At 46.9% G+C, this 25,274-nt stretch overlaps 1 protein-coding gene across 1 annotated transcript; it reads left to right on the top strand.

Moving 5' to 3' along the window:
* The first annotated feature begins 2,395 nt into the window (after window positions 1-2,395).
* On the top strand, window positions 2,396-15,682 carry Cfap20 (cilia and flagella associated protein 20). The gene is made up of 6 exons (XM_050144310.1): window positions 2,396-2,750; window positions 11,382-11,461; window positions 13,055-13,166; window positions 13,728-13,916; window positions 14,720-14,830; window positions 15,256-15,682. Exons 1-6 carry the CDS (start codon window positions 2,667-2,669, stop codon window positions 15,259-15,261), a joined length of 582 nt encoding a protein of 193 aa, XP_050000267.1. The 5' UTR covers window positions 2,396-2,666; the 3' UTR covers window positions 15,262-15,682.
* Window positions 15,683-25,274: the final 9,592 nt, after the last annotated feature.

Genomic DNA, 25,274 nt, shown 5'->3' with positions numbered 1-25,274 from the left:
AGGATGTTTGGATGCTCACCTTACGAGACCTGGACAGAGGAGGGTTTTCCTTGGACTTCCCACGGGACGGAGAGCCCTGATTGCTCTTTGGGCTGATGAGGGAGGGGGAATGGGTTGGGGGAGGGGGAGGGAAAGGGGAGGCGGAGGTGGGGAAGAGACAGAAATATTTAATAAATAAATAAAGAAAGAAAGAAAAAAAAGCTTACTGGGTAATGTAGGGCATGGTGGTATGCAGCTATAGTTCTGGCACTCAGGAAGCTGATTTGATGCAGGAAGATTGAGAGCTTGAGGCCAGCCTGGAGTGTAGTGAGACCCTGTTCTAAGAAACAAACAACACCTTTAGAAAGCCTTTAGTGGGTTAATCAGCTGCCATGTCCATGCATGGCTTCGGGAACTTGGGCCTGACTAGGGTGTTGAGGGATGAAGGAATGACAGACATAGACAGAAAGTCAAGATGGGTGGGCCAGGCTCTCTGCTGGAGAAACCCCAGCGACCCGCAGCTCAGCGTATCTGTATGCGGTTGGGTAGGGAGGTAAGGTTGTTGCCTACAACTGACAAGGGGACTAGGAGTTACTACAGATAGGTAGGGTTTACGTATACAGCTGCATCAAGGATACGGGCTGAGCTTAGGTTGGTAGAAATGGTCTCTGTGAGGGAGCAGTCTTCAGGGTGTAAATATCCAGGGGTAAGAAGCTATGATGGACATGTTCGCACACACTCAACATCTACTCTGGGACCAGAGGAAGGCTTCACTGTTCCTTCATGGATCTGAGGCTCTGGGATCCTTGATGGCTGTGCCTGTGTCCACAGCACACACTCAACTCAGGACTTTATTCATTTGAATCCCTGTCCTGAAAAACAAAAACAAAACAATTCTATCTCCCAGAGGACCCGAGTTCAATTCCCAGCACCCACATCAGGTGACTCATAACTATCTGTAACACCAGCTCCAGGGGAACAAATGCCTCTTTAGCCTCTATAATGGAAATGTCATTGAAGCTGTAAAATTCAGCATAAAGACTGTACCACCTGTCAAATTAAAACAAAGTCCTAATGTCTCAAAGTCCATATAGTTCTAGGAAAGTTTCTAAGTGTACTAACCTTGTTTTTTGACTTGTGTAGCTCTGCTTCAGGCTAACTGTTCTGGTTAACTGAAGAATGCTAACCCAGAACACACGTTTTGTTTTGGTCTTGTTTTGTTATGTCATGGACCCCCACACACCAATTAAGACCACAACAGAGCCAGTATCTGATGCAAACACATTGGGGTTCATTGATTACAAGTTAGGCCGGGCAGTGGTGGTGCATGCCTTTAATTCCAGTTCTTGGGAGGTAAGAGGCAGGTGGATCTCCGTGAGATCAGACAAGTTATAAGCTGCCATGTGGGTGCTGGGAATTGAACCCAGGTCCTCTGGAAGAGAAGCTGGTGCTCTTAACCACTGAGCCATCTCTTCAGCCCCCATATACTGTATTTTATACAATATATTAATATTTTTTTTACTATATCTAGAAATTCTGTCTGGAGCGCTCAAAACTTTGATGTGAGGACTGAGTAAGTTAATACAGGGTAAGTCATTTCATACACCTGTCACACAGTGGTTTGTAACTATGATGATAAAAATTGCTAAAATGTTTGCACAACATACCACCGAGGAAGACGCTCAGAGGCAGGGGAAGTCTCCCATATTTAAGAGTTCCTCCTACTTGAAATACCAGTTTATGTTTTTCCTAAAATGTTCCAGGAATTGACGCATGTTTTAAAAAAACAGCTGTTGGTTCAACTCAACCAATCTGACTTTGTTTTTTTTTTTATTAATTTCTGCTTTTATTTCGATGTTTGGCTTTCTTGTTTTCTATCCAATGCATTTAAGGATATTCTGACATTTCGCCCAGAATATTCCTTTAACAGCATCTTCTTCACCGTTGACCTGATAATTAAAGGTGGTGATGTAAAAAAGGCGTTCAGTACTCTCTGTGAGTCCTGGATGTCCTGGAGCTCGTTACGTAGACCAGGCTGGCCTCGAATTCAGAGCTCCTCTGCCTCTGCTGGGATTAAATAATGGCGCCACCACTCCAAGGAACATTTGTCTGTCTTTCACAGAAAACCGCCTGCCTTACTCGGGCCGCCCTTCAGGGGCGGGGCCTGTCGTGACCCCGCCCCCTACACGACAGCCCGGTTCCCATGACACTACGTCGCACTGCCAACACGTGCGGTGAACACGATGTCTCCTTCCGCTGTGAGGAACCAAGTCCGGACTGAGGAGGGGAATAGTCCCTTGGCAACCAAGTTCCGTTTCCGCGGAGGTAGGAAGGGGCGGGCTTAAGGACAGAAGAAACCGGAAGCCGCTCGTCCTGCGGCGGGACTGGGCAATGCGCCTCCGGGAGGCGGGCTAGGGGTGCGGAGGGATCCGCGGCGGGCCTCGGAGGCGCTCCGCCTCCTCTCCGGCAGGCTTGCGGCGCGGGCGGCAGTTGCTGTGGTTTCGGTGCTGAGGTGGCTCTGTGCGCGACCAGGCTTGCGGATCCGCGTCGCGCCGCCGCTGCTTCCCGCCGTCAGTGGCTGCAGCTCAGCGTCCTTCTTTCGGACCGGCGGCCCCCTCTCTCCTTCGCCGCTCGGTGCCGACTTCCAGTCCCGGGCCTAGGGCGGCTGCGGGGCCGCGGCTGGCGAGATGTTCAAGAACACGTTCCAGAGCGGCTTCCTCTCCATCCTCTACAGCATCGGCAGCAAGCCCCTGCAGATCTGGGACAAAAAGGTGAGCGGCCGGGCGGGGCGGAGCGTGGGCGAGACCGGCTCCTCAGCCCTCGCCGCCCCCGTGAGGGTGTGGCTGCTGAGCCTCGGCTTCCAGGTCGGTAGAATGGGTGCAGAGTGCCCACCGCCTAGCTGGAAACGTGAAAAGGCATGCACGTGTTCGCCGGTGCCAGGCACTGTGCTGCTCTGTAGACGGAGGGCCCTTGTCCCAGACGCGTTCAGGTCTCATCCATTAGCTCCCTCCATTTCGCTGAATGCTGACAGGCTAACCTTTGGAACTTGCCGCAAGCCCTCTATGACTTGGAGTCTGTACTATTCCTCCCCTACCGGCTTTCTCCATTGAGAAAACTGCAAAGTGGTGGTTGTCAGAGGCTTCTCAGGAGCCGTAAATTCGGACCCAGTGTCAAGCCCCCGTATTTCTTTTTTCCCAGGCCTCCTATAGAATGGATGGCATTTTCGCGTACCACATGAGCTGGTGGCCCTCCCTGGCCACTTTTGGAGATGTTAAGCTCTAGCTGGATGTGAGTTGGTCTGCATTTATTATCTTGGCGTTTCATTTCTCATGAAGATTCCCGGGGCAGTCAACTGGACCGTTTTGTTTTGTTAACATATAAAGTGGGCACTCTGATACAGAAGCGGGCGATTTAGGGAATATCTTTAGTTCTGCCCTCTTCACGGGGGGATGGAAGGAGGCGATGTACCTGGTAGAGTGTTCATAGAGGTGGTATGTAGAGTGGACGAAGTAAGCCAAGTCTGTTGGTAGTGGAACTAGAACAATGCAGTGCCTTTCCTTATTTTCAAAGGAGGACTTTGGGCCACACAGCGGTTGAGAGAGCACCTGCCTTGCCTTTCGCTTGTCACTGCTAGGCAATTGTGTTCTGAGGACAGCTTTGAGAGGAGCGTGTTTGGAGTATCGTGTCATTTGGTTAAGACAGTTGGGAACTCCACAAGATCCGACCTGTGATCAGATCAGTGAACAGTCTAGGAAGCAGACCCTTAACTCCCACCCCTCACCCCCACCCCCATGCTCTTGAGCTTTTGTTCACTTTGAAATGAAACATCAGGAGCTCTTTAAGTTAGACCTCTGCAAAGAAGCCAGGGTGAGTCCCCCTGGAGGTGCTGGGAGGAGGGTGGCTCACCAGCCTTGGTATCTTAACAGTTATGGCCAGAGGGTATGGAGAGAGCCGGCTTGTGTGCTGCTGGAACTTGGGAACAGAGCTGTGTGAACTGTTGGTGTAAAGCAGTCAGAGCAGGTCCAGAGAATGGTGGGAGGGGAGTGGCAAAGCTTTTACCAGCTTTCATCCATTTAACACCCCCTGACTTTGGTCTGCGATGTGGTTGTTTTTTTTCCAAGCATGGCTTTTTGACTAGTCAACATGTTTACACATGGCGTATGAAAGCAGAGTAACCATGGTGCGCTGTGTCCCTTAACAATGCCACTAGAGGTCCGATGGTACCCTGATGACATAAACACATATGAAGCATGGCTACAGCAGGAGTGCACGGAGCAAATTAAACAGACATTTTGAGCCAAATCTTCATAATACAAAATAAATGAATTACATGTTTTCAGCACTTTATTTGGACTAAACACAAATATATACTATTTTGATTTTGGAGTCTCTGCACGGGGAAAATGCCTACTTGGTTTCTATGAAGAACAATCCTGAAAGATTAGGTGTAGCATCTGCTTAGGCTTCTGAAATTAAAATAATGCAGTCATGGTCCTTTGGCTTTTCCACTCCCAAACCTCTAGTGTGTCTCTGGGGAACTGAGGCCCAGGAGGCGGTCTGCCACCTGCTTACCTAGTTCTCCAGGCTTCCTCACCAGGCTCCCCCCTCCTCCTCAGTGGGGCTCCTGCTGCACCAAGTCCACTCTCCACAACTAAAAATCTCTGCACTTGTTGCTGCCTGACCTTCACCCCAGGTCCACCTACATTACCCTTAGTCTCTGGATCACTGGTCAGAGGAGGCAGTGCCTTGCCTTGACCCTGCAGCCTGAGTTAGTTTATTATCAATACAGAACTTTGGCTTCCTTCCTCTCACACTTGAACTTAGTTAAGATTTGGCTATACTGGGGGCTGGAGAGATGGCTCAGCGGTTAAGAGCATTGTCTGCTCTTCCAGAGGTCCTGAGTTCAATTCCCAGCAACCACATGGTGGCTCACAACCATCTGTAATGAGGTCTGGTGCCCTCTTCTGGCCTGCAGGCATACACACAGACAGAACATTGTATACATAATAAATAAATAAATAAATATTTAAAAAAAAAAGATTTGGCTATACTAAGTTTCCTGAAAGAGATGCTTGTAGTGGTTTTTAGACCAAGAGCATAGAAAAAAAATCAGCAGGTTGTTTAATGTTAAGTTCTGGAACCAACAAATCTTACATTAATTATCAATGTTAGAGCTTGCTGGGCACAACTTTAATCAGGAGGCAGAAGCAAGTGAATCTCTGTGAGTTCCCGGCCAGCCAGGGTGACACAGTGAGATCTTGTCTCAAAAAACAAAAATATGTTTAAAAAAAAGAAGTGTTCCTCATCATGCACAGTGCTGTGTGCCTTTCCATCCTCTTGGCTGCAGCACCGGAATCCCGTGGATGGTTTCTGGGTCCTGCTCTCATCCTTCCTCCCTCTCACCTGCTCCTCAGCTGCTGCGCTTCCTGTTTCCATAGGCACTGTGACTTAGCAGAGTCTGTTGATGTTGTTGAATAGTCATGATGACTGGGTCCCCCTTCCTCTTCTTAACAGTGAAGAAAATCCCTCTCCAGAATTAAAACTAAATAAATTATTATGTGTGTTTGTGCACGTGCACACGTGTGTGTGATCATGCCTGTGCCCATGGAGGTCAAAGGACAACTTTTAGGAGTCAGTTTTTTTTTTCTTTCACCACAGGGGTCTAAGAACTGAACTAACGACATCAGGCGTGGCTGCAAGGGTTTTCTGTTGCCACTGTGCTGGCCCTAGACCCTAACTTTTAATTTGCAAACCTTGCTGGTGAATGGAATTGAGTACCTTTGGATAGAGTAGAATAATGTTCTCTTTCCCAAGGTCAGTCTTTATTTTAACGATTGCTGGCTTTCACTGTAACTGGCTGAAAACACAGTGAGTTCTGGTTAGTTTCAAGAAGCGGCGCCCTTTCAAGAAACACTCTAAGCTAGGAGGTGGTTGTGTACACCTTCAATCCCAGACTCAGGAGGCAGAGGCCAGCCTGTCTACAGAGTGAGTTCCGACTGCCTGTCTGCTGTGTAATAGTCCTAAAAAGATCTGCAGGTGGAGAATAGCCCAAGAGCCTGAGCTATGACCACAGTTTCCCACAGAGGGCTCCCTCTGCCTGTTTTCTGACCTGGAGTCAGACCCTGGCCTTATAGGCAGACACTTTCCTGCTGCAGTGGCCTGCTCTCAGGGCTTAATGTAAATTAGGACATGTGTCATAAAGAGGACATGCCAGATGGCTGAGGGTTCAGCTGCCTGGCGGGAGGAGTGAGTGGAGCCAGAAAATGAAAGTGGGGGGAGGAAGTGGGAATGGTACAGCTAATATGTTATTTTTGAATCATGCTGCAGAATTGTGGACATTGGCCAGCTTCCTCCTATCCCTTTAGTATTATTTTTCCCTCATCTTGACCCTCCTCCCTGGGGCTTACACTGAGAAAGGGAGAGAAAAATCAGTGTTCTTTATTCGTTGCCTAGCAACCATGAAAAGCCTAGGAGAAGAACTGGGAGATGAGCTTAAGCTTTGTTCCCTTGGTGTCTGTAGTACTGAAGATCATTCTCTTTTATAATTTCCAGTAACTTGGATTCAAAAGCCCCACATACTTCATGTGTAGGATGATGGGGCTGGGGTAGGGTCAGGGTTCCACAGGAATGATTAAGAATAAAATGTAATCATGTTTACATATATCATTATGACATCCATTTTTTTGAGTGTTTATGGGTAGTGTGTATGTACATGCATGTGTTCTGGAGTTTATGTGCTGATGTGTTTGCTTATGGAGGCTAGAGGTGGACATTGGATGTCTTCTAAGCTGGCTAACCAGGGAACCCAGGGATCTGCCTGTCTGCCCACCCCAACCCCCTCTGCTGGGATTATAGGCAGTACATTGCCCCGTCCAACTTGTTTTTTTTTTTTTTTTTTTCAAGACAGAGTTTTTCTCTGTAGCCTTAGCTGTCCTGGAACTTGCTCTGTAGACCAGGCTGGCCTCAGACTCATAGAGATCCGCCTGCCTCTGCCTCCCAAGTGCTGAGATTAAAGGTATTCATCACCAAGACCAGCCACGCCCTGCTTTTATGTGGGTGCTGGGAATCCAAACTCAGGTCTTCACACAAGGCAAGGTTTTCACAATGTAGCCCAGGCTACCCTGGAATTATAAAGCCTGAGGTAGCCACAAATGTGTAATAATCTTCCTGCCTCAGTCTGCTGAGTGCTAAGATTACAGGCATCAGCCACTGCCTAGTTAAACCTGTTGCTTTGCATGCTGATATTAGTTTTCTTATTGCTATGACAACTAGAGGTAAGAAATTTATTTATTTATTTATTTATTGGCTCTTTATTTAAGGAGTTAGTTCATAGTGAGGAGAGAAGCATGGTCAGTTCACGGTAGCAGGAACATGCAACTAGGACTCCTCCACATTTGTGACGAGCAGGAATCAGTGCTTAGGGAATTTTGACACTAATCTTATATTCATTTTTTCCCTTTTTATTCAATGATGAAGTCAGAGCAGAAGGTGGATTGGTGCCATCCACTTTCAGAGTGGGTCTTCACTCCTCATTTAAACTTCTCTGGAAGCTCCGGAGTGGGCATCCAGAGGTGCATCTCCATCAGTGTCTTTAAAGATTGAGGGGTGTGTGTGTGTCCATGTGCACTTGCCAGATTGTGTTTATGTTTACCAAGTGAGTGCAGGTACCTTGAGAGGCTGGAAGAGCAGATCCGATCCCCTAGAACTAAGTAACCGATGAGTGATGTATGAATGCTGGGGACAAATCCTGGGTACTCTGCCAGAGCTACTGCTCTTAACCGCTAAGCCATCTCTTCGGCTCATAATTTTAAGTTTTAGTAAAAGATAATAACCACAGGGATTGTGAGAGTATATCATGGATGACAGGATTGATGTCAGAAGCAGTCGCACTGATTAGAGGAAGAATGAAGTGACATCTGCTTCCATGTGTCAGCAAATGCATTTATATTCATCCGAAGGCCAGGCCTGTCCAGTGAACCCTGAGCTAAGGAAAGGAAGTTGACACTTGGTGGGGGCTGGAGGCAAGCGTCCTACCTCTTGTGTTTATGAGAAGCTGCTCAGAGGGTGGGCTTACTTCCTGGAAGGCCTGGACAATCAAAGGCGGTGACAGCCTGTCTTTGTTTTGCTTTGTTTTTGTTGGAGACAGAGTCTTACTGTATATAGCCCTGGCTAGCCTGAAATTTGCTGCATACACCAGGCTAGCTTCAAAACTTACTGAGCTCCTCCTAGTTTCCAAGTGCCACGTTTACAGGCATGCACTACCACACCCCAGTTTAGTCTGTATAATTTAATGTAGTCATTTCCAGAGGGGAGAGGTTGGAAACCTTGCCCCAAGAACCACTCCCTTGTTTCAGAGCCTTAGAGAGGAGTCTTGGGGAGTCTCCTGTTCTTGAGTGCTCATATCCCCGAATCATCATCTGTACATCACTCCTTTTTTCCCAGTGAGTTTGGATTTGCAGACCTTTGAAAGGGACCTAAAAGGGGGAGATTGTAACTCACTAACAAATCGGGTTGGCTTGCCTCTAGCTCCCTCTGACCCTCTGCATGCTTTGGGAGGCATTGTTTCCTTTGTAAGGACTTGAGTGGGTCAGATTTGCAAGCTCTAAACTTACAGAAGGGCAGAAGGCCAATTTCCTACTAGTTCTTCCCTATGAGATCTAGCTGTTTTCTGAGCAGGGTAGACCTCTTGTTGACTCTGGACAGAAAGCCTTTTGGAAATGTTAAGATTGACTCCATGATTTGAAACAATGTTGGATAAATAGCAACATGTTGCCTTTTAGCAATGGTAGACTTGAGGCCCTAATTACTTATTAGTTCCTTGAATTCCTCTGCCCTTAAGAAGAAATGTTTATGTTGTTCCTTGAATTCCCTTCCCCTTAAGAAGAAATGTTTATGTTGTTGAGAATAACTAGTGATATATTGTAAAATTAATATTCCATCTTGTTGGAATGCTACCAGCTCTTATCACCGCATTATTTGGAAGTAATTTCCTGATAGATTCCTCCTTCAAGAAGTTGCCTGGATGAGCTGGAGAGATGGCTCAGAGGTTAAGAGCATTGCCTGCTCTTCCAAAGGTCCTGAGTTCAATTCCCGGCAACCACATGGTGGCTCACAACCATCTGTAATGAGGTCTGGTGCCTTCTTCTGGCCTGCAGGCATACATATAGAAAGAATATTGTATACATAATAAATAAATAAATAAATAAATAAATAATTTAAGAAGTTGCCTGGTGGGGGCTGGAGGGATGGCTCAGTGGTTAAGAGCATAGCCTGCCCTTCCAAAGGTCCTGAGTTCATAAGGTCCTGAGTTCAATTCCCAGCAACCACATGGTTGCTTACAACCATCTGTAGTGAGGTCTGGTGCCCTGGAGATACACACAGACAGAATATTGTATACTAAATAAATAAATAAATAAATAAGTTGCCTGGTTTTCCATAGAAAATAAAGGAGAAAAATTGCTACTTTGGTAGGGAGCGCTGGAGAAGGAGGTGGGCAGTGCTGGCATGTTCTGCACAGACTTGAGCCTTTGTGCTCTTAATCTCTGTTGGAAAGTGTCCCAGAATTCAAAGCAGGAGGGCATTGACTGTGGCCAGCTTTGTTTGAGAAGCTTTTCAATGTGACATTTGTGTCTTGACAACCCAAGAACTGCTCCATTGGCAGAGATGAGAGGCCCAGCTAGCCCAACGTTCTGTGCCTGGAAATGGCACCAAAGGGTGTTTTATAAGAAACGTTCTTCACGCCACTAGCTTCACGTCCTTTGTGACGCTGCCGTGATCCTCCAGCTTCCTATAATAGTCCATGGTTGATATGTTATCCAGGAATGTTCAGAGCCCTCCTTGAACCTATTCAAATGCCAGCTCTTAGGGTGACAGATTCCAGAGTCAGCACATATTTGAGCGCTTAGCTTATGCCTCACAGACCTGAGCACTGAAGAAGATCCGAAGGCTGTGTGGGATTTGATCCTGCTCCTGGCTGCTTCACAGACAAGACCACAGCAGTTGTAGAACAAGATGGGCGGTGGTTTCAGGTGTTGCCTGGGGAACACCACACACAGTGAGGGCTGATCGAACTCAGTGACAACACACACAAGCTGATGGGAAAGCACAGAGCTGTGTTGAAAAGTATGGTGGATTAAGCTTTGTCATTGGCTGCCAGCTCACAAAGACTTAGTTATGAAAGCTCAGCCTTAGCTTGAGCTTGTCCCACTAGCTCTTATAACTTAAATTAACTGATTTATATTAATCTACATTTTGCTTTGTGGCTTTTAACCTTTCTTTCATATTCTGTATGTCCATCTTCCCCCACCCCCTCCTTGGCACCTCCTTTGTGCCTCCGTTATCTTCTACTTCCTTTCTCTGCCTGGAAGTCCCGCCTATACCTCCTGCCTAGCTGTTGGCTGTTCAGCTCTTTATTAAGCCAATCACAGCAGTAGATCGCCACACATGTACAAATATCCCACAACAGTATTGTCAGACCCATGGTGCTCTCTCCCTATGTGTAAATGTAGTGAAAAATAAAATTGTAATCAGCAGACTGACTAATGAACAAGGAGCTTTAGTCAGTGAGATTTAGTCATTCATTATGAAGCCAACACTCACTTTTGTCATACTCAAAAGACATGTTTTTCTTTTTCCTGTAGCCTCTTCCACACCTCTTGATTGTTTCCATGTTAGAACATTCAGCCTGTGTCTCCTGTACATGTTAGCTGCTTCCGGGTTTAGTGCTCAGAGATGCTTGTTTATAGGAACAATTATTTTGAGAAAGGGAATTAATATTTAATGTGGGTTTCTCATATTCTGTGTTATATGTAGTCTATATGTCTGTATATGTGTGAAATGCTAAATTAGGCCATTTAGACAACATAAGCCAGGAAAGTGAAGCAGAAAAGAAAGAGATCGCTTGACTGAAAATGGAGATGCCTGTCCGTGGTATGGAAAGGACCTGACCTCATACTTGAGAAAAGTATAAAAGTATATAAAAGAAGATAAAGGATAAATAGGAGTAAACTCAAGGGACACACACATAAACACACTTTTTTTTTTGGGGGGGGGGGACAAGGTCTAGGCAGCCCAGGCTCCTACTGAGGACCGCCCAGCCACAGTCCTTGGTGCCACATTCATAGCTGAGAATGGCACTGTTACTACTCTGCCTGAGTTTATATTGCTCTGGGAGAGCTGGATAAGAATAGATGGACTTTGCTGTTATAGATCAGGAAGGAATTTACTCCAAATGGCAAGTAGAGGGAATCCATACCCCTTATGCATAGGCTTTGACATGCTGTTGCCAACTGTGTGTCATGTGCCTTGGGCCCCTCTTCCTCCAATGGGCTCATTCAACCCTCAGAGTTTGTATAAGGCTATTGTCAAATACTGTCAACACTAGACAGTTTTCTTCCTTATAGGTACGGAATGGCCACATCAAAAGAATCACTGACAATGACATCCAGTCCCTGGTGCTAGAGATTGAAGGGACAAATGTCAGGTAGGTCACCAGCTTTGTTCTGTAGACTGCTGCATCAGGAGGGCAGTGTGCTGCAGTATTAGCAGAATCAGGCTGTCTGTGGATCCCCTCACCACTGACAGCTTATCTCAGGCAGCTTACCTGATCTCCGGCTTTAGTTTCCTCATCCTGCAAAATGCAGTTGTTTTCCTGTAGGTTAGTGTGAAGATTAAATGTGGCGCTTAGACCCACGTCCAGCATAGAGAGCAGTTAGCTGTGTCACCGCTGTTCACCCAGAGTATAGGAGAGTGCTCTGACCACCCAGTTGTAGCCATTATGGTTTTCAAGACCCCAGAGTTTTTCTTTTTCTATTTTTTCTATCATCATATTTACCTCAGAATTAAAATCTTCTTTTACCAGAAGAACTTCCCAGACTTCTTGTTTTTGTTTTTTTCAAGACAAGGTTTCTCTGTGTAACAGTCCTAGATGACGTAGAACTAGCTCTTGTAGACCAGGCTGGCCTCTAACTCACAAACATTGGCTGCCTCTGCCTCCCGAGTACTGGGATTTAAGGTGTGCGCCACCACCGCCCAGCCATAATAAATTTTGTTTTGTTTTTTTTGTTTTTGTTTTTCGAGACAGGGTTTCTCTGTAGCTTTGGAGTGTCCAGGCTTTGGTTTTTAGATACTTTATTGTTAGTCTCAACTTTTGTTTGGATGGGTCTTCGTTTTTTGTTTGTTTCTTTGTTTTGATCTTTTGGTGGACGGGATTCAAGACAGGTTCTCATTATGTAGCCCTGACTATCCTGGAACTCACTATGTAGACCAGGCTGGCCTCAAACTCACAGAATCTGCCTCCCACAAGCTGGGATTAAAAGTGTGCACCACCACTGCCTGGCTGGATTTGTTTGTTTTTTTTTTAGACATGATTTTTTTAAATACTTATTTATTTATTATGTATACAATATTCTGTCTGTGTATATGTCTGCAAGCCAGAAGAGGGCACCAGACCTCATTACAGATGGTTGTGAGCCACCATGTGGTTGCCGGGAATTGAACTCAGGACCTTTGGAAGAGCAGGCAATGCTCTTAACCACTGAGCCATCTCTCCAGCCCCCTAGACATGATCTTTTTATGTTGCCCAAGCTGGCCTTGCTCTCCTGGCCACTTAACAGTCTGGCGGATTACTAAACTCGACAAGCTTTTCATTTTGTTTATTTTGTATGTGTATGTGGGGAAGGCGGGATCGTGCTCGTGCCATGGTGTGCATTTGGAGGTCATGTGGGTCCCAGGGAGCAGACTGCTCCTAAGGTTTGACAGCAAGTACCTTTACTCACTGACCCATCTTGCTAGTCCTGGCTTCTTCTTTTTTTTTTTTTTTTTTGGTTTTTCGAGACAGGGTTTCTCTGTGGCTTTGGAGCCTCGAACTCCCAGAGATCCGCCTGCCTCTGCCTCCCGAGTGCTGGGATTAAAGGCGTGCGCCACCACCGCCCGGCCCAGTCCTGGCATTTTTTAAAGCGCTCAGGGAGCTGAGACCTTTAGGTTGCTTTTGAGTTTTTACTCTTGGATCATGTGTTATTGTACACACTGCAAAGGAAGAAAGACAAGTGACCATCCCTGGTGTTTCTGCTGACAGCACCACATACATCACATGCCCTGCAGACCCCAAGAAGACACTGGGAATTAAACTGCCTTTCCTCGTCATGATCATCAAAAACCTGAAGAAGTATTTTACATTTGAAGTCCAGGTGAGAGTGTTGGAGAACCAGGCGGTAAGAATGCACGTTAACCTTTGGTGTGTGCTCTTTCCTGCCTCTGCTAAAGCTCAGTGCAGCTCTCTCTCATGAGAGTGTAAATTTGGTGTTCAAAACCAAAGATTTAATGTGAGAATTCTAAAGAAATAGCACCCAGAAAAATCTAATCAATGGCTACAAGAGTTCAAAGCTTAAAGATTCACATGCACATTCGGGGGGTAACTATTTTATATTGAGTTATTGCTTCAAACTCAAAAATATTCAAAAATATTTAGTATTTTTGAGCTTTTACAGGGAAGAAATATGAAATCATTCTGTGGTCTGAGAGCCTGCTGGCTGTCATATGTCATTGCAGCTGCTGTTGTCTTGACAACAGATAAGATAAACTTACTACTTCCGGGCCATCTGTGAACAGCTATGACCTGTCTCTGGCCTGTTTATTGTCCCTGGGGTTTGGCCTTGGGAACCAGGCTGTGGAGGCTCAGATTCTCGTCTTAAGGACTTTTCTGAGCCTGAGAACATGAAGACAGTGTGGCCCTCCTCTACGTGCTGCAGGTACTAGATGACAAAAACGTTCGCCGACGGTTTCGAGCAAGTAACTACCAGAGCACCACCCGCGTCAAGCCTTTCATCTGTACCATGCCCATGCGGCTGGATGACGGCTGGAACCAGATTCAGTTCAATTTGTCTGATTTCACCCGGCGGGCATACGGCACAAACTACATCGAGACCCTGAGAGTGCAGGTACTTCGCCTTGCACACATTGGTGTGGAGTTCCACACCAAGGGCTTTAGGACACACTCTGGTTGGCTGGCTGATGGCACATGTGGCAGAGTCATGTGGGGCTTCTAGCCAAAGTTCCTGTTGAGGGGGTTTTGGCCTTCAGAACGGCCAGAAAGCATTTTGAGGTCTACTCAAACTAGGTAAATTCAGCAATCAATCCTCTTAAGTTTTTTCTAGATTAATTTTATGTGTATGCGTGTTTTGCCTGTAAGTTACATCTGTGTGCCATGTTCATGCTTGGTGCCCTAGAAGGCCAGAAAAGGCTCTTGGATTCCAGAAATTGGAGTTGGGGATGGTTGTGAGCTATCTATTGTATGATGGTACTATGAACTGAACCTGAGTTCTTTGCAAGAGCAAAAAGTGTTCTTACCACTGAGCCAACTCTCCAGCCCCCTTCAATATTTTTAGATTATTTTGTGTATATGAATATTTGTCCTGCATGTATATATGTGCACCACATATATATCTGGTATCTGATGAGGTCATCAGATCCCCTAGAACTGGAGTTACAGATAAATGTGAGCCATGGTGTGGGTACTGGGAATTGAACCCAGGTCTTCTCTCTGCAAGAACAATAAGTTATCTTAACCAATGAATCATCTCTCCAGCCCCTGAATCCCTCTCTTATTAGCATCTACCCAAAAGCAAAGCCAATTTCCTAACGAAGATGTAGTTTTGGGAGTGCCATGACAGGGCTTTTGGGAGAATCAGGCAAAGAGGAAACAGTTGTATTTAGCCTGTCAAAATGAGTCTTGCCTCCACAGATCCATGCAAACTGTCGTATCCGAAGGGTTTACTTCTCAGACAGACTCTACTCAGAAGATGAGCTGCCGGCAGAATTCAAACTGTATCTCCCTGTCCAGAACAAGGCCAAAGTAAGACATCGTGCCTTAAGGAAGCCAGGGGTGGGGAGCCATGGCCTGGGAGATCCCCTTGGCTGAGCTGCACGGGAGGCTTTGTTCTCCCTCCAGCATAGCAGCACCAAGCTAGGATGAACTGAGGCCTGTTCTGTGGCTGCTGCTTCCCCGCTGCAGTGCATCTCCCCTCCCCCTCAGGCCTTCCTGTTTCCTGCTCACGGGTCTTCTTGAAGAATGCCCTCCATCTGATTCTTTGTCAGCCTCAAAGGCTAACAAGCAGGCAGTGTACAATTGTGGACACTTTGCATGCATGCCTGTTCAGCCACTCTTGCATCCCCACAGCCCAGTGTCCACTCGGGCATCAGAAACAGGGGCCTGGTGGTATTGCGCTTCAGTTTTCTAGTAGCTGACACTGATTGTTCTTTTCTGCTTTTCTCCTTCAGCAATAACTGAACGGCAACTAAGGGGGACAGACTCTGGACGTGACTCTTAGTTAAGAAAAAACTACATGGAGACAGTGCAGAAACATTTCAATAATCCACTGTGCTATGGCTCATTTACGACTTCATGTCTTTGTCATGGACACCAGTGACCATGCCACAGTTCTGTTACTTGCATTCTAAGTTCAGTGGGGGAAGGCAGAGCTTTGAGTGACACACCACTGCTGGGGTTTCCTGTGCTGCCTGCCCTGGCATGGGAGAGACACACTCACAACGAATGCACGGAGTTAAAGACGTCCTACAAGGCAGACTCAGACCAATATTCTTCCTACAGTTTATTCTTTCTTTTATATATTATCTAAATATATGTATATGTTGTGTGATGCGCATAATCTGGAAATGAATAAAATGCTATATTCTTGGTTTGTAAGTTTGTTTCTATTTTACTTTTTGGTGGTTGTTTTTTTTTTTTTTTTTGCTATGACAGAACAGCCATTTGCATGCGGTGTAAGACAGGCCTGTATGTACTGACTGAAGCAATAACTCTAGATGAGCTAATAACAGAGACTCCAGCCAGGATGTCGCTATGAGAGTTCTCTTAGTAGGGGAAGCGGGGTGGATTGTAAATTGAGTTTAATACAAAATGGCATCTAACGTAAGTTGCTCTTACACACCCTTGAAGGCTCCCTTAGAACCAGCCCTTCATGATTCTCAGTTGGGTCCTTGGGTCCTCCTGCACTAGAGCAGATAAGGACTTGCCAGATCCCTTTAGCATTTCTGTAACCAGTGGAGGTGGCCCTGAGGTCACATCTTTGTTTGTTTGCAAAAGATTTTTTTTAAGAAAATATCTCCCTGCATGGCCCTGCTTGCCATGAAACTCTCAGAGATTCTCCTGAATCTGCCTTCCCAGTGCTGGGATTAGAGGGAGTAGTGACTACCTGAAAAATAACTTTAAAGAAATTACATTTATTATTTATGAGAGGGGTGGACATGTGGAGGCCAGAGAACAGCTTTCAGGCATCAGTTCTCTCCTTCCTCCATGTGGGTCTTGGGGATTTAATTCAAGTAGTCAGACCTGGCAGCAAGTGTCTAGTGTTGAACCATCTCCCAAAACCTGAACTTAAAAAAATATATATATTGCATGTGCTATGTGTGTGGCCCTCAGAGACCACTGGATGGTTCTGTTCCCACCGTGAGTTCTGGGACTGGAACTCAGGTGGTCAGGCTTGTGTTAAGCTGTCAGCTGCAGAGCCATCTCACTGGCTCCTGACTCACTCCACTCTGTGGCGTGTGTGACAGCATGTGCAGACGTGTTGGCGACCTCCTGGAGGATGAGGCAGAGTCTCCTGCCTCTCAGAAGAACAGAAAGCCACCCCAGATACTGCTCTCGAGCCAGGTGGACTTGGTTTCATCCCGAGTCATTCTGATTTTGATTGAAGAGGAACACAGATTCGGAGATACCTCATTACAGTTTCTGCTTTCTGAGAATTTAAAGGGCAGGGAACGCCCTTCTCCAACTTCCTTGGCCTCCAACATGCTCTGAACGAGCACTGCCACGTCTCTGCTGCCTCATATGACCGTCACGTTCCCTTTTCTCCTCACAGCTGTCAGGCACTACAGGTTCACTCACCTGATTTCCGACAATCCTCTTTGGGTTACCAAGTCAACCAGCGCCACCCTCCATAGCTGTCACCCTGTCCTGAGAATCCCTGGCAATTCAGCATCTTGAGCAACCCTCAGCCCAGGTGACAGCTGAGTTAGCTGGCGTTCACATTTTTTTGGATTTTTCCCGCTTTGGGTTGCTGTGTGCCTGGCCCCTCCACAAAAGAAATCCCTGAAATAAGATGGGAGTGGCGTGGTCAGTGACCTCAACAGGGCTTCCTGTTGCCCCTGTGCTGAGGCCTTCGCTGCAGCCTGTGTCTGCTGTGGAGAATGACGCCTTTGTGGAGGCAAGGACGTCCGGGGTAGCTTTTCTTCTGCTCCCGGTGCCAGGACACCAGCGAAGCGCTCCTGGAGACTGAGAGACACAGTAAGACTCTCCTCCACACAGAGCCCTTTCACCCTGAGGCTCTCGTCAGCCGGCCTCTGGGATTACCTCACCAGCCTCTAAAGGGTGGCTGGCGGCAGCTGCTGACTTCTCTGATGCTGTCCATATCCATCTGAGAGGAAGTGAGGGGTGCCAAGGAAGACAGATATTATCTAGGCTGGAGCCAGGCCAGCAGAACAGTGGCATCAGCCACAAAGTGGCCCTTGGCTTTGGTTTTCAAACGCAGAAGGAAGATGACAGGCAGGCAATTACTAGTGGAGAGGCTGGGGGAAGGGCAGACTTTGGGGGTGAAGGCTGGTCTGGGGTCATGGGGCAGGCAGGGCTGCATCGTGCAGTTCCTAGGAAGTCATGTTTTAATAGAAGCTGCCTTCTAAACAGCAGTTGGTTTATTGGCATGCAGCTGTCCCAGTGGCCCATCCTGGGCATTGGAGATCTATCATGGCCCGCATTAGCCACTAGCTCAATGACTGCTTTCATTTGTAGCCACCCGATAAGCTAGCAGGCACCAGCCCAGACTTCCTGAAGCACTTCAGGGATTCAAACAATATCCCTCTGGATGTTATGAATATGTTTTATTACCATCAGTCATTAAAGAAGCTGCTTCACCAGGACAGGCTCCAAAGCCACAGAGAAACCCTGTCTCGAAAAACCAAAAAAAAAAAAAAAAAAAAAGCTGCTTCAGCATATAACGGCAGAATATAGCCAGGCTGGAAGAGATATAGAGAGTAGGCGGAATCAGGGAGAGGCCATGTAGCTGCCGAAGGAGACAGATGCCAGAACCTTGCTGGAAACTTACTGGTAGGTCACAGCCTCGTGGCGATACATAGATTAATAGAAATGGGTTAATTTGAGATGTAAGAGCTAATAAGCACGAGCTAATGAGCTGAGCAGTGTTATAGTTAATACAGTTTCTGTGTGATGATTTGGGTCTGAGTGGTCGGGAAATGAAACGCAGCATTTGTCTACACAGGAGTAAAGCCTTAGGCTTCCCACTTCAGACGCCTGTTCACGGAGCGTCTGGAATAGACACGGGACCACAGAGGAAAAAGTTCCTGTTTCTTTCCTCGAGGAACAAGAATGGACTAAAAGTCCTTGTCATATTCCATGCCCCGTCCACTTAGTAGTCTGTATTGCTGTGTGGCCTGACAACAGCCTGAAGAAATGATTTCCCAAAGTCTGGCTTGGCAAGCCACTGGGTTTCCTGGGGTTCCTTAGAGGGATGTGAGTGTGCAGGAGCAGAGATGGCTCAAAGGCAGCCTGCAGCACTGTGAGGCTCACCCGGCATGATGACACCTCGTAGAAGCTGCCCTGGAGTTGCCTTCACTCCACAAAGGCTCTTCTCACTGCTATTTATATAATCTTGGCAAAGGGTCTTTTGAACCTTTTGACTTGGGTGGGCTTCCTATACCCGCTAAGTTTTGTTAACTTCCTGAGTCTTACAAGCCTCCCTCTCAGAGTTGTGTTTCTGTACTACAGAGGTAGCCATACAACACTTGCCCCCATCTCTGGCTCTTCTGCTCTTTACACCCCATCTTCCAGTGTTTCCTGGGCCCTGGAGGGGATGATGCTGATGTTTTATTTTATTTTTTCCTATTTATGACTCAACATTGGTTCACCATCCCATAGTAAGAATAGTTTTCGTCTTAGCAGCTTAACTGGGAATGTTGTTGCTCTCTGCAGATATCACTGCATTGCACACATAGGAAGTTTCCTTCCAGGATAGAAGCCAATAACAGCAAGTCTATGGATGCAGACACGGATGGTCTTAAGGCAACTTGATAGGCATGTCACATCCATTTAACAAAACAGCAGTAGTTGCTTCTTCATGGGGGCCTATGATCTCCCTAGATTCTGTCCTGACTTAAGGTACCAGATGTGAGTTCTCGTCTGTGGAGCAGGCCTTAAGAGCCGATTAAAGAGCAGTTGGTTGTACCCTTAACAGTTATGCCATTATTGCCCCAGAGTCACTTGTTGCCTATCATGTTGTGTAGTATGAAGATCCTATTTCACACTAACAACCTGAGTAACACTCCCAGCGCCATGAAAGCTAGCCAATAGGGGAGAAGCTCTGGCTCAACCCAGCCTGGTTTCTCCATGTTCTTCAGCCAAAGTGTTTAATGTCTCACCATCTAGTTCTGGGATGCACCCAACAGCGGTACCACTAGTCTTTATGACTTCTAGGTGTGGGTGTCTCCCTGGCCACCTCTGGCCCTGGGTACCTTTTTCTACTTGTGCAGGGCATTTTCCTTGAATATCTATGTGTATGGATGTACATGTTCATATGTATGTGTGTACATTATGCTGTGTGCATGCAGGTGCATGTGGAGGGCAAAGCACAGTCTTCAGTGTTGTTCCTTAAGTATCACCTACCTTTTTTTTTTTTTTTTTAATCAGGCTCCATCTCTCACTGATCTGAAACTTGCCGAGTAGGCTAGGCTGGCCAGACAGACCTAGGGATGTGCCTGTCTCCACCTCTCCTGGTGCTGGGATTACAAGTGCAGGCCACCACACCCAGCCTTTTATATCTGATTTCTGGGTCTCAAATTCAGGCCCCTGTGTTTGCAAGGCAAACATTTCACCGAACCAACTTCCTAGTTCCAATATATATCCTTCCCCCCCAATTTCTTTTTATCTTTTTTTTTTTTTGAGACAAAGTTCTCTGTGTAACAGAGCCTTGGCTATCCTAGAACTAGAACTCACTTTGTAGACAAGGCTGGCCTCAAACTCACAGAGATCCACCAATCTCTGCCTCCTGAGTGCTGGTATTAAATGAGTGTTCCACTACATCCAGCCTCCAGTATACAATCTTTTAAATATTTTCACCATTTTTTCTGTTCTTTCTGGTTTTTCTTTTAGTCTGTGAGGCATCCAAGGTTTGTTGTTATACTGTCCATGTAATGGAATCTTTCCGTGGAAAGTGAGCAGGACCTCTGAAGGCCCCACTGACCAATGCAAGCACATGCCAGTTCTTTGGGTTCAGCAGAGAAGAGGATAAACAAAAGCTCAGCAGGGGCAAGTCTGGTGGCTCACACCTTTAAATCCTAGCGCTTGGGAAGTAGAGACAGGTGGATCTCTTCGAGTTCAAGATTACTCTGGTCTTCATAGTGAATTCCAGGCCAGCCAGGGATTCTGTCTCAAACATAGTGAGATTCTGTCTCAAAAATAAACAAATAATAGATAAAGATATCAACAGGGTCCAATTTGGCAGGGAGAGATCCCATCGCTGTAACAATTGTTTGTCAGAAGAACAGTGTTAGATACGGCAGCATGGCTGGGGACACTGGCCCACGGGGATCCACAGTCATTCTCCATAACCCATCCTTCCTTCCTCATCCTGGGCCACCGTCACTCTCTCTTGTTCCCAGTGAGCTCTCTGGGGTCAGTTGGTACTGCCCAGCCTAGCCCTGAGCCAAGGGAGACTCTCATCTCAGGTCCCCAGGTCTGACAGGCTCTGGGCTGGCATTGTAGTCTCTCCACTGGGCACATCTGGCTGTTGGAAGGGCACTAGCTCGGGTGAACAATCTCCATTCCTGTATGGGAGGAGCCTTGTGAACGTTCTGAACTTCCTAGGCTTTGTAAGCCATTCCTTGCCTTTCCAAGTCTTTGTTGGTAGCCACATTGTCAAGCTAAGAAAGGAATAGGAATCTGGTGAGTCCAGCCAGTTTGGAATATCTCAGGCTGTAGGATTTCCATGCAAGCTGCTTTCTCCCTGGGATCCTGAGCACCCACAGCCTACAGTTGCTATAAAGGAGTCAGCCAAGGGGACCTGGTAGGGGCTTTGGTGGCAGAGCTGTTCCGCACATCCACCAGGGAATTTCTACTGTGGTCTCAGCTTTGCTTCCAGTGTAGCCTGGCGCCTGTCAGTTTCCGAGGAAGCACTCCAACTCTCCCATGCTCAGAGCCAGAGGCTCAGGGAGGCTTCTAACTGGAAGAAGAAATGTCTCCGGCTCAAAGGATGCTTTGGGTTCAAGTGAACATAGGGCAGTTTCAGAGGACAAGAGGAGGCTGTGGAACGAGCCGTGGGACCTGAAAGCTATTGTGTTTATGGTCTGTCTTCTGTCTCTCGAGACCAGGTCTTGCTATGTAGCCCAAACTGGTCCTATAGCCCAACTCACAATCCTCCTCTACAGCTTCTTGAACACTGGGCCCACACTCTCTTGGGGTGATTCTACAGCTTCTCTTTGTGGAAGCCAGAGTGGGAGAGTCCATGAAGGCATTTGCTAACATCCATACTCTCGTGCAGTGAAACACTGTGACATAAGGGATTGGTGTCTGTTCCATATCCTACGCCTTGCACTGTTTTGCTTAGCTTCAGACACCATGGATACCAACAGGCATGGTTTTTCCAAGGCTCATACTCCCTCCAGATGTCAGTGCTTCCTGCACTTGTAATCGTGAACCTCCATCACAGCTCAGAGGCACAAGCTGGCTGCTTCCCAATGCCCTGTGCCTCCAGGTCATAGGAGAGGCTTGGGAAGTAAGCTAGATGCTAAGGAAACCTACGGGGTAGGTCCCCGGAGCAGGCGCTTTACGCTCCTCTGCTTTCTGAGTGGCCTCAGCTTCTCTACATTCCCAAGAACCATATCAATGGGCTCCTTGCAGACAGGATCAGTCATAGGACAGAACCCCAGATACCAGGAATGTGGCAGAGAAAGGAGTGGAGGAGAGAGGGGCAGGAACTTGCTGTGTAAACCAGGACAGCCTTGAACTCACAGAAATCCACCTGTCTCTGCCTCCCAAGTGCTGGGATTTAAAGGTACACACCACTCTGCCTGCCTCTGAATCTTTCTTTTGATTTTTTGTTTTGTTTTGTTTTTTTGTTTTTTTTTTGTGACAGGGTCTCTCTATGCAGTCCTGACTGTTGTTGAATTCTCTAAGTAGACCAGGCTAGACTCAAACTCACAGAGCTCCTCCTACCTCTGCCTCCCAAGGACTTAGGAGTTCTAACACACCTCATCCCCAGCCTGCATCCTACTACATGTTATTTGCCTGTCTTTATAATTGTATAATGGGGCTGTCCTTGCTACAGCATGGCTTATGCTCTCCACGTCGCACTTCTGTTATGAGGCTCCCCATTGTTCTGGCTGTCACCTGTTTCTTTGCGTCGCTGTGTAGTATTTCACCGCACATAGGAAGCACGTGTGACGTAATCCATCATCCATGCTGTTTCTCCCGGTTTCCTGTTTCTCCCTTCCTCAATGGGATAACGTTGAGGAGAATACAGCACACCAAAACTTAGTGACTCAGGTGCTACTATGTCAAATAGTTTCAAATTTGCTTCCGCCACTTGGAGGCTCATCGTACGGCCTGGGCATGTCCATCCTTCCGCCTTTGTCTTGCTACATATAAAATGGGGACAGAGAGGCTTCTGCCCAAACCTCTCTGGCCAGGCACTTATTTTGAACTTGCTTCTTTTTGTTAATGAGCAGGATTTTGAGACCCTGCTCATTACAGGGGCTTAAGGGTTCAGTCCAGAAAGTTGTGGTCACTGGTCATGGCATTGAAGAGGCATATGACAGGAGAGGGGGTGCCTTGTGACTGACCTCTCTCCTGTCCTTCTGTCCACCTGCAAAACCCCAGCAAGCCTCAAGGAAGGGAGGTGAAGGAGCTGGGTTTCCTGAGGCAGCGAGCCCTGGATGGGCCGTGCACCCAGATGTGCCCAGGACCCTATTGTCTGGTTGTGTACCTGGATGTGCCCCCCAGCACCCACTGTTGATGCCAAAGTGAACCCCAGGGCAACCAGATGTTCCCCAGGAGCTAAAGCTCACTGTAGAGACCCCATGCCAGCATCCCCTCCCATGAAAGTATCCATGGGCCTCTCTGTGAAATCGCACATAAAAAGGACATCAAGGGCTGTACAGACCCTCTTGGGGACAGAGAACCAGGCTGGTGACAACCATCTAGGTTTGTGGGCCATTAGAAAAAAAAGAAAAATATCTCATGTTTGCCCCGAACAGGAATTCTATATGGTGATTTAAATTAAAATGATATTGGTTAAAAAAAAAATAAAATTAGGACACTCAGCTGGAATGTTTCTAGGAGTGGTCCTGACCAAATTCCATCTTGGTCAGCATTTAATATTCTAATAAAGCTTACTTTAATTCACCCCCAAATAAAACTAAATTTTCAGTCCTATCATAAGAGTGAAATCTTTGTTTATTTTGTTTTGTTTTTCAAGACAGGGTTTTATGACAGTGAAACAGTCCTGGTTGTCCTAGAACTCACTTTGTAGACCAAGTTGGCCTCAAATTCACAGAGATCCACCTGCCTCTGCTTTAAAGTGCTGGGATTAAAGGCGTGCACCATGACCTCCTGGCTACATGAGTGAAATCTTAATGGCTCCTACATGTGGGGAACACTTGAATATTCTAAGGTTACTTCCCACTTTACCTGCCCTCAGTTACTGGTTTTGGGTTGAATTCAGAATCACTGGTTTTGAGGTAGGCATGGTGGTTGTCTTAGCCAGGGTGGCTATTGATGTGACAAAATGCTATGACCAAAAGCAACTTGGGGAGGACAGGGATTATTTGGCTTACACCTCCATGTCACTGTTCATCATTGAAGGAAGTCAGACATGAACTCAAACAGAGCAGGAACTTGGAGGCAGAAACTGATGCAGAGGCCATGGAGGGGAGCTGCTTACTGGCTTGGTCCCATAGCTTGCCCAAACTGCTTGCCATAGGACCCGGAACCACCAGCCCAGGAATTGCAGCACCCACAATGGGTTGCGCCCTTCCACATCAATTACTAATTAAGAAAATGTGCCAGGCAGAGGTAGCACGTGCCTTTAATCCCAGCACTCGGGAGGCAGAGGTAGGTGGGTCTCTGAGTTCAAGGCCAGCCCGGTCGGTCTACAGAGCCAGGACAGCCAGGGCTACACAGAGAAACCCGGTCTTGAAAAACTCAAAAAAGAAAATCCTCTAAAGTCTTGCCTACAGCCTGTTTTTATGGAAGCATTGTCTCAGCTGAGGCTCCCTCCTCTCTGATGACCCTGGCTTGTGTCTAGTTGACAAAACTATGCAGCACGGCACAATGGCACAGGCCTGTAATGCCAGGCTTGGAAAAGTGGAGAGGATGATCAGGAATTCTAAGTCACCTTCAGCTCCACAGCAAGCCTGAGGCCAACCTGGGATATGTGAGAAATTGTCTTTAAAAAAAAAAAAAAAAAAAAGCTGAGCAGTGGTGGCACACACCTTTAATCCCAGCACTCAGGGGGTAGAAGCAGGCAGATCTCTGTGAGTGCAAGGCCAGCCCAGTCTACAGAGTAAGCCCTCTCTCAAAAATTAAATAAATAAACAATTAAATTTAAAAATCAAATCAAACCACTTGTCTTAGAGATCCAGCAATACCTTTGACGCATGAGCTGTGGATGGAGACTCGGAAAGCTTGATTTTGTACACGCAGACCATCAGCTGCCTCTCTAGCTCCAGTCACATTTCTCGCTGTCCTGGGGCGTGGGGTCCAGAGAGCTCTCCATTTGCACACAGGGCTCTTTCACAAATAAATGAATAAATGCACTTTTGCAAATTGCTTAGTTGCTGGGTTTGGCTTTCAGCATGCAGAGTGGCCTGTCCTGTCACTCTAGTGTGGCTCACAACAGCCGCGCTGCACTTCCCACTGGGCAGTGCTACTCTAGGCTCTCGCTGAACAAAATAAAACCACCAAAGAAATGTCCACTACTGTACAGTTGTGTCTTCAGTAGGCTCATCTGGCCAGAATCTCACTGTGCACACACATAAGCTACCAGCTACCTAGGGATTTAAAATGTTGATTGGGTAGGTCAGGGGCTCAAACACTAGAGTCTGCATTTCCCATAAGTCCCCAGGTCATGCCAGCACCAGGGGACCTGGTCAGGAGAAAGCCTGACGTGTTTATGGATTAGCAGACAGCTCATCTCAGTCCCCAAAAAGGATATGAGGTAGCGTAGCTAAAACACACAAGATGGAAGCGTCTGCAAAGAGAAGAGGAGGGAGGG

This window comes from Alexandromys fortis, unplaced genomic scaffold, assembly GCF_014885135.2.
Source record: "Alexandromys fortis isolate MF-2015 unplaced genomic scaffold, M_Fortis_MF-2015_v1.1 scaffold_1, whole genome shotgun sequence".
In the NCBI taxonomy this organism is placed as follows: Eukaryota; Metazoa; Chordata; class Mammalia; order Rodentia; family Cricetidae; genus Alexandromys; species Alexandromys fortis.
This window is presented reverse-complemented; position numbering and strand designations above follow the sequence as displayed.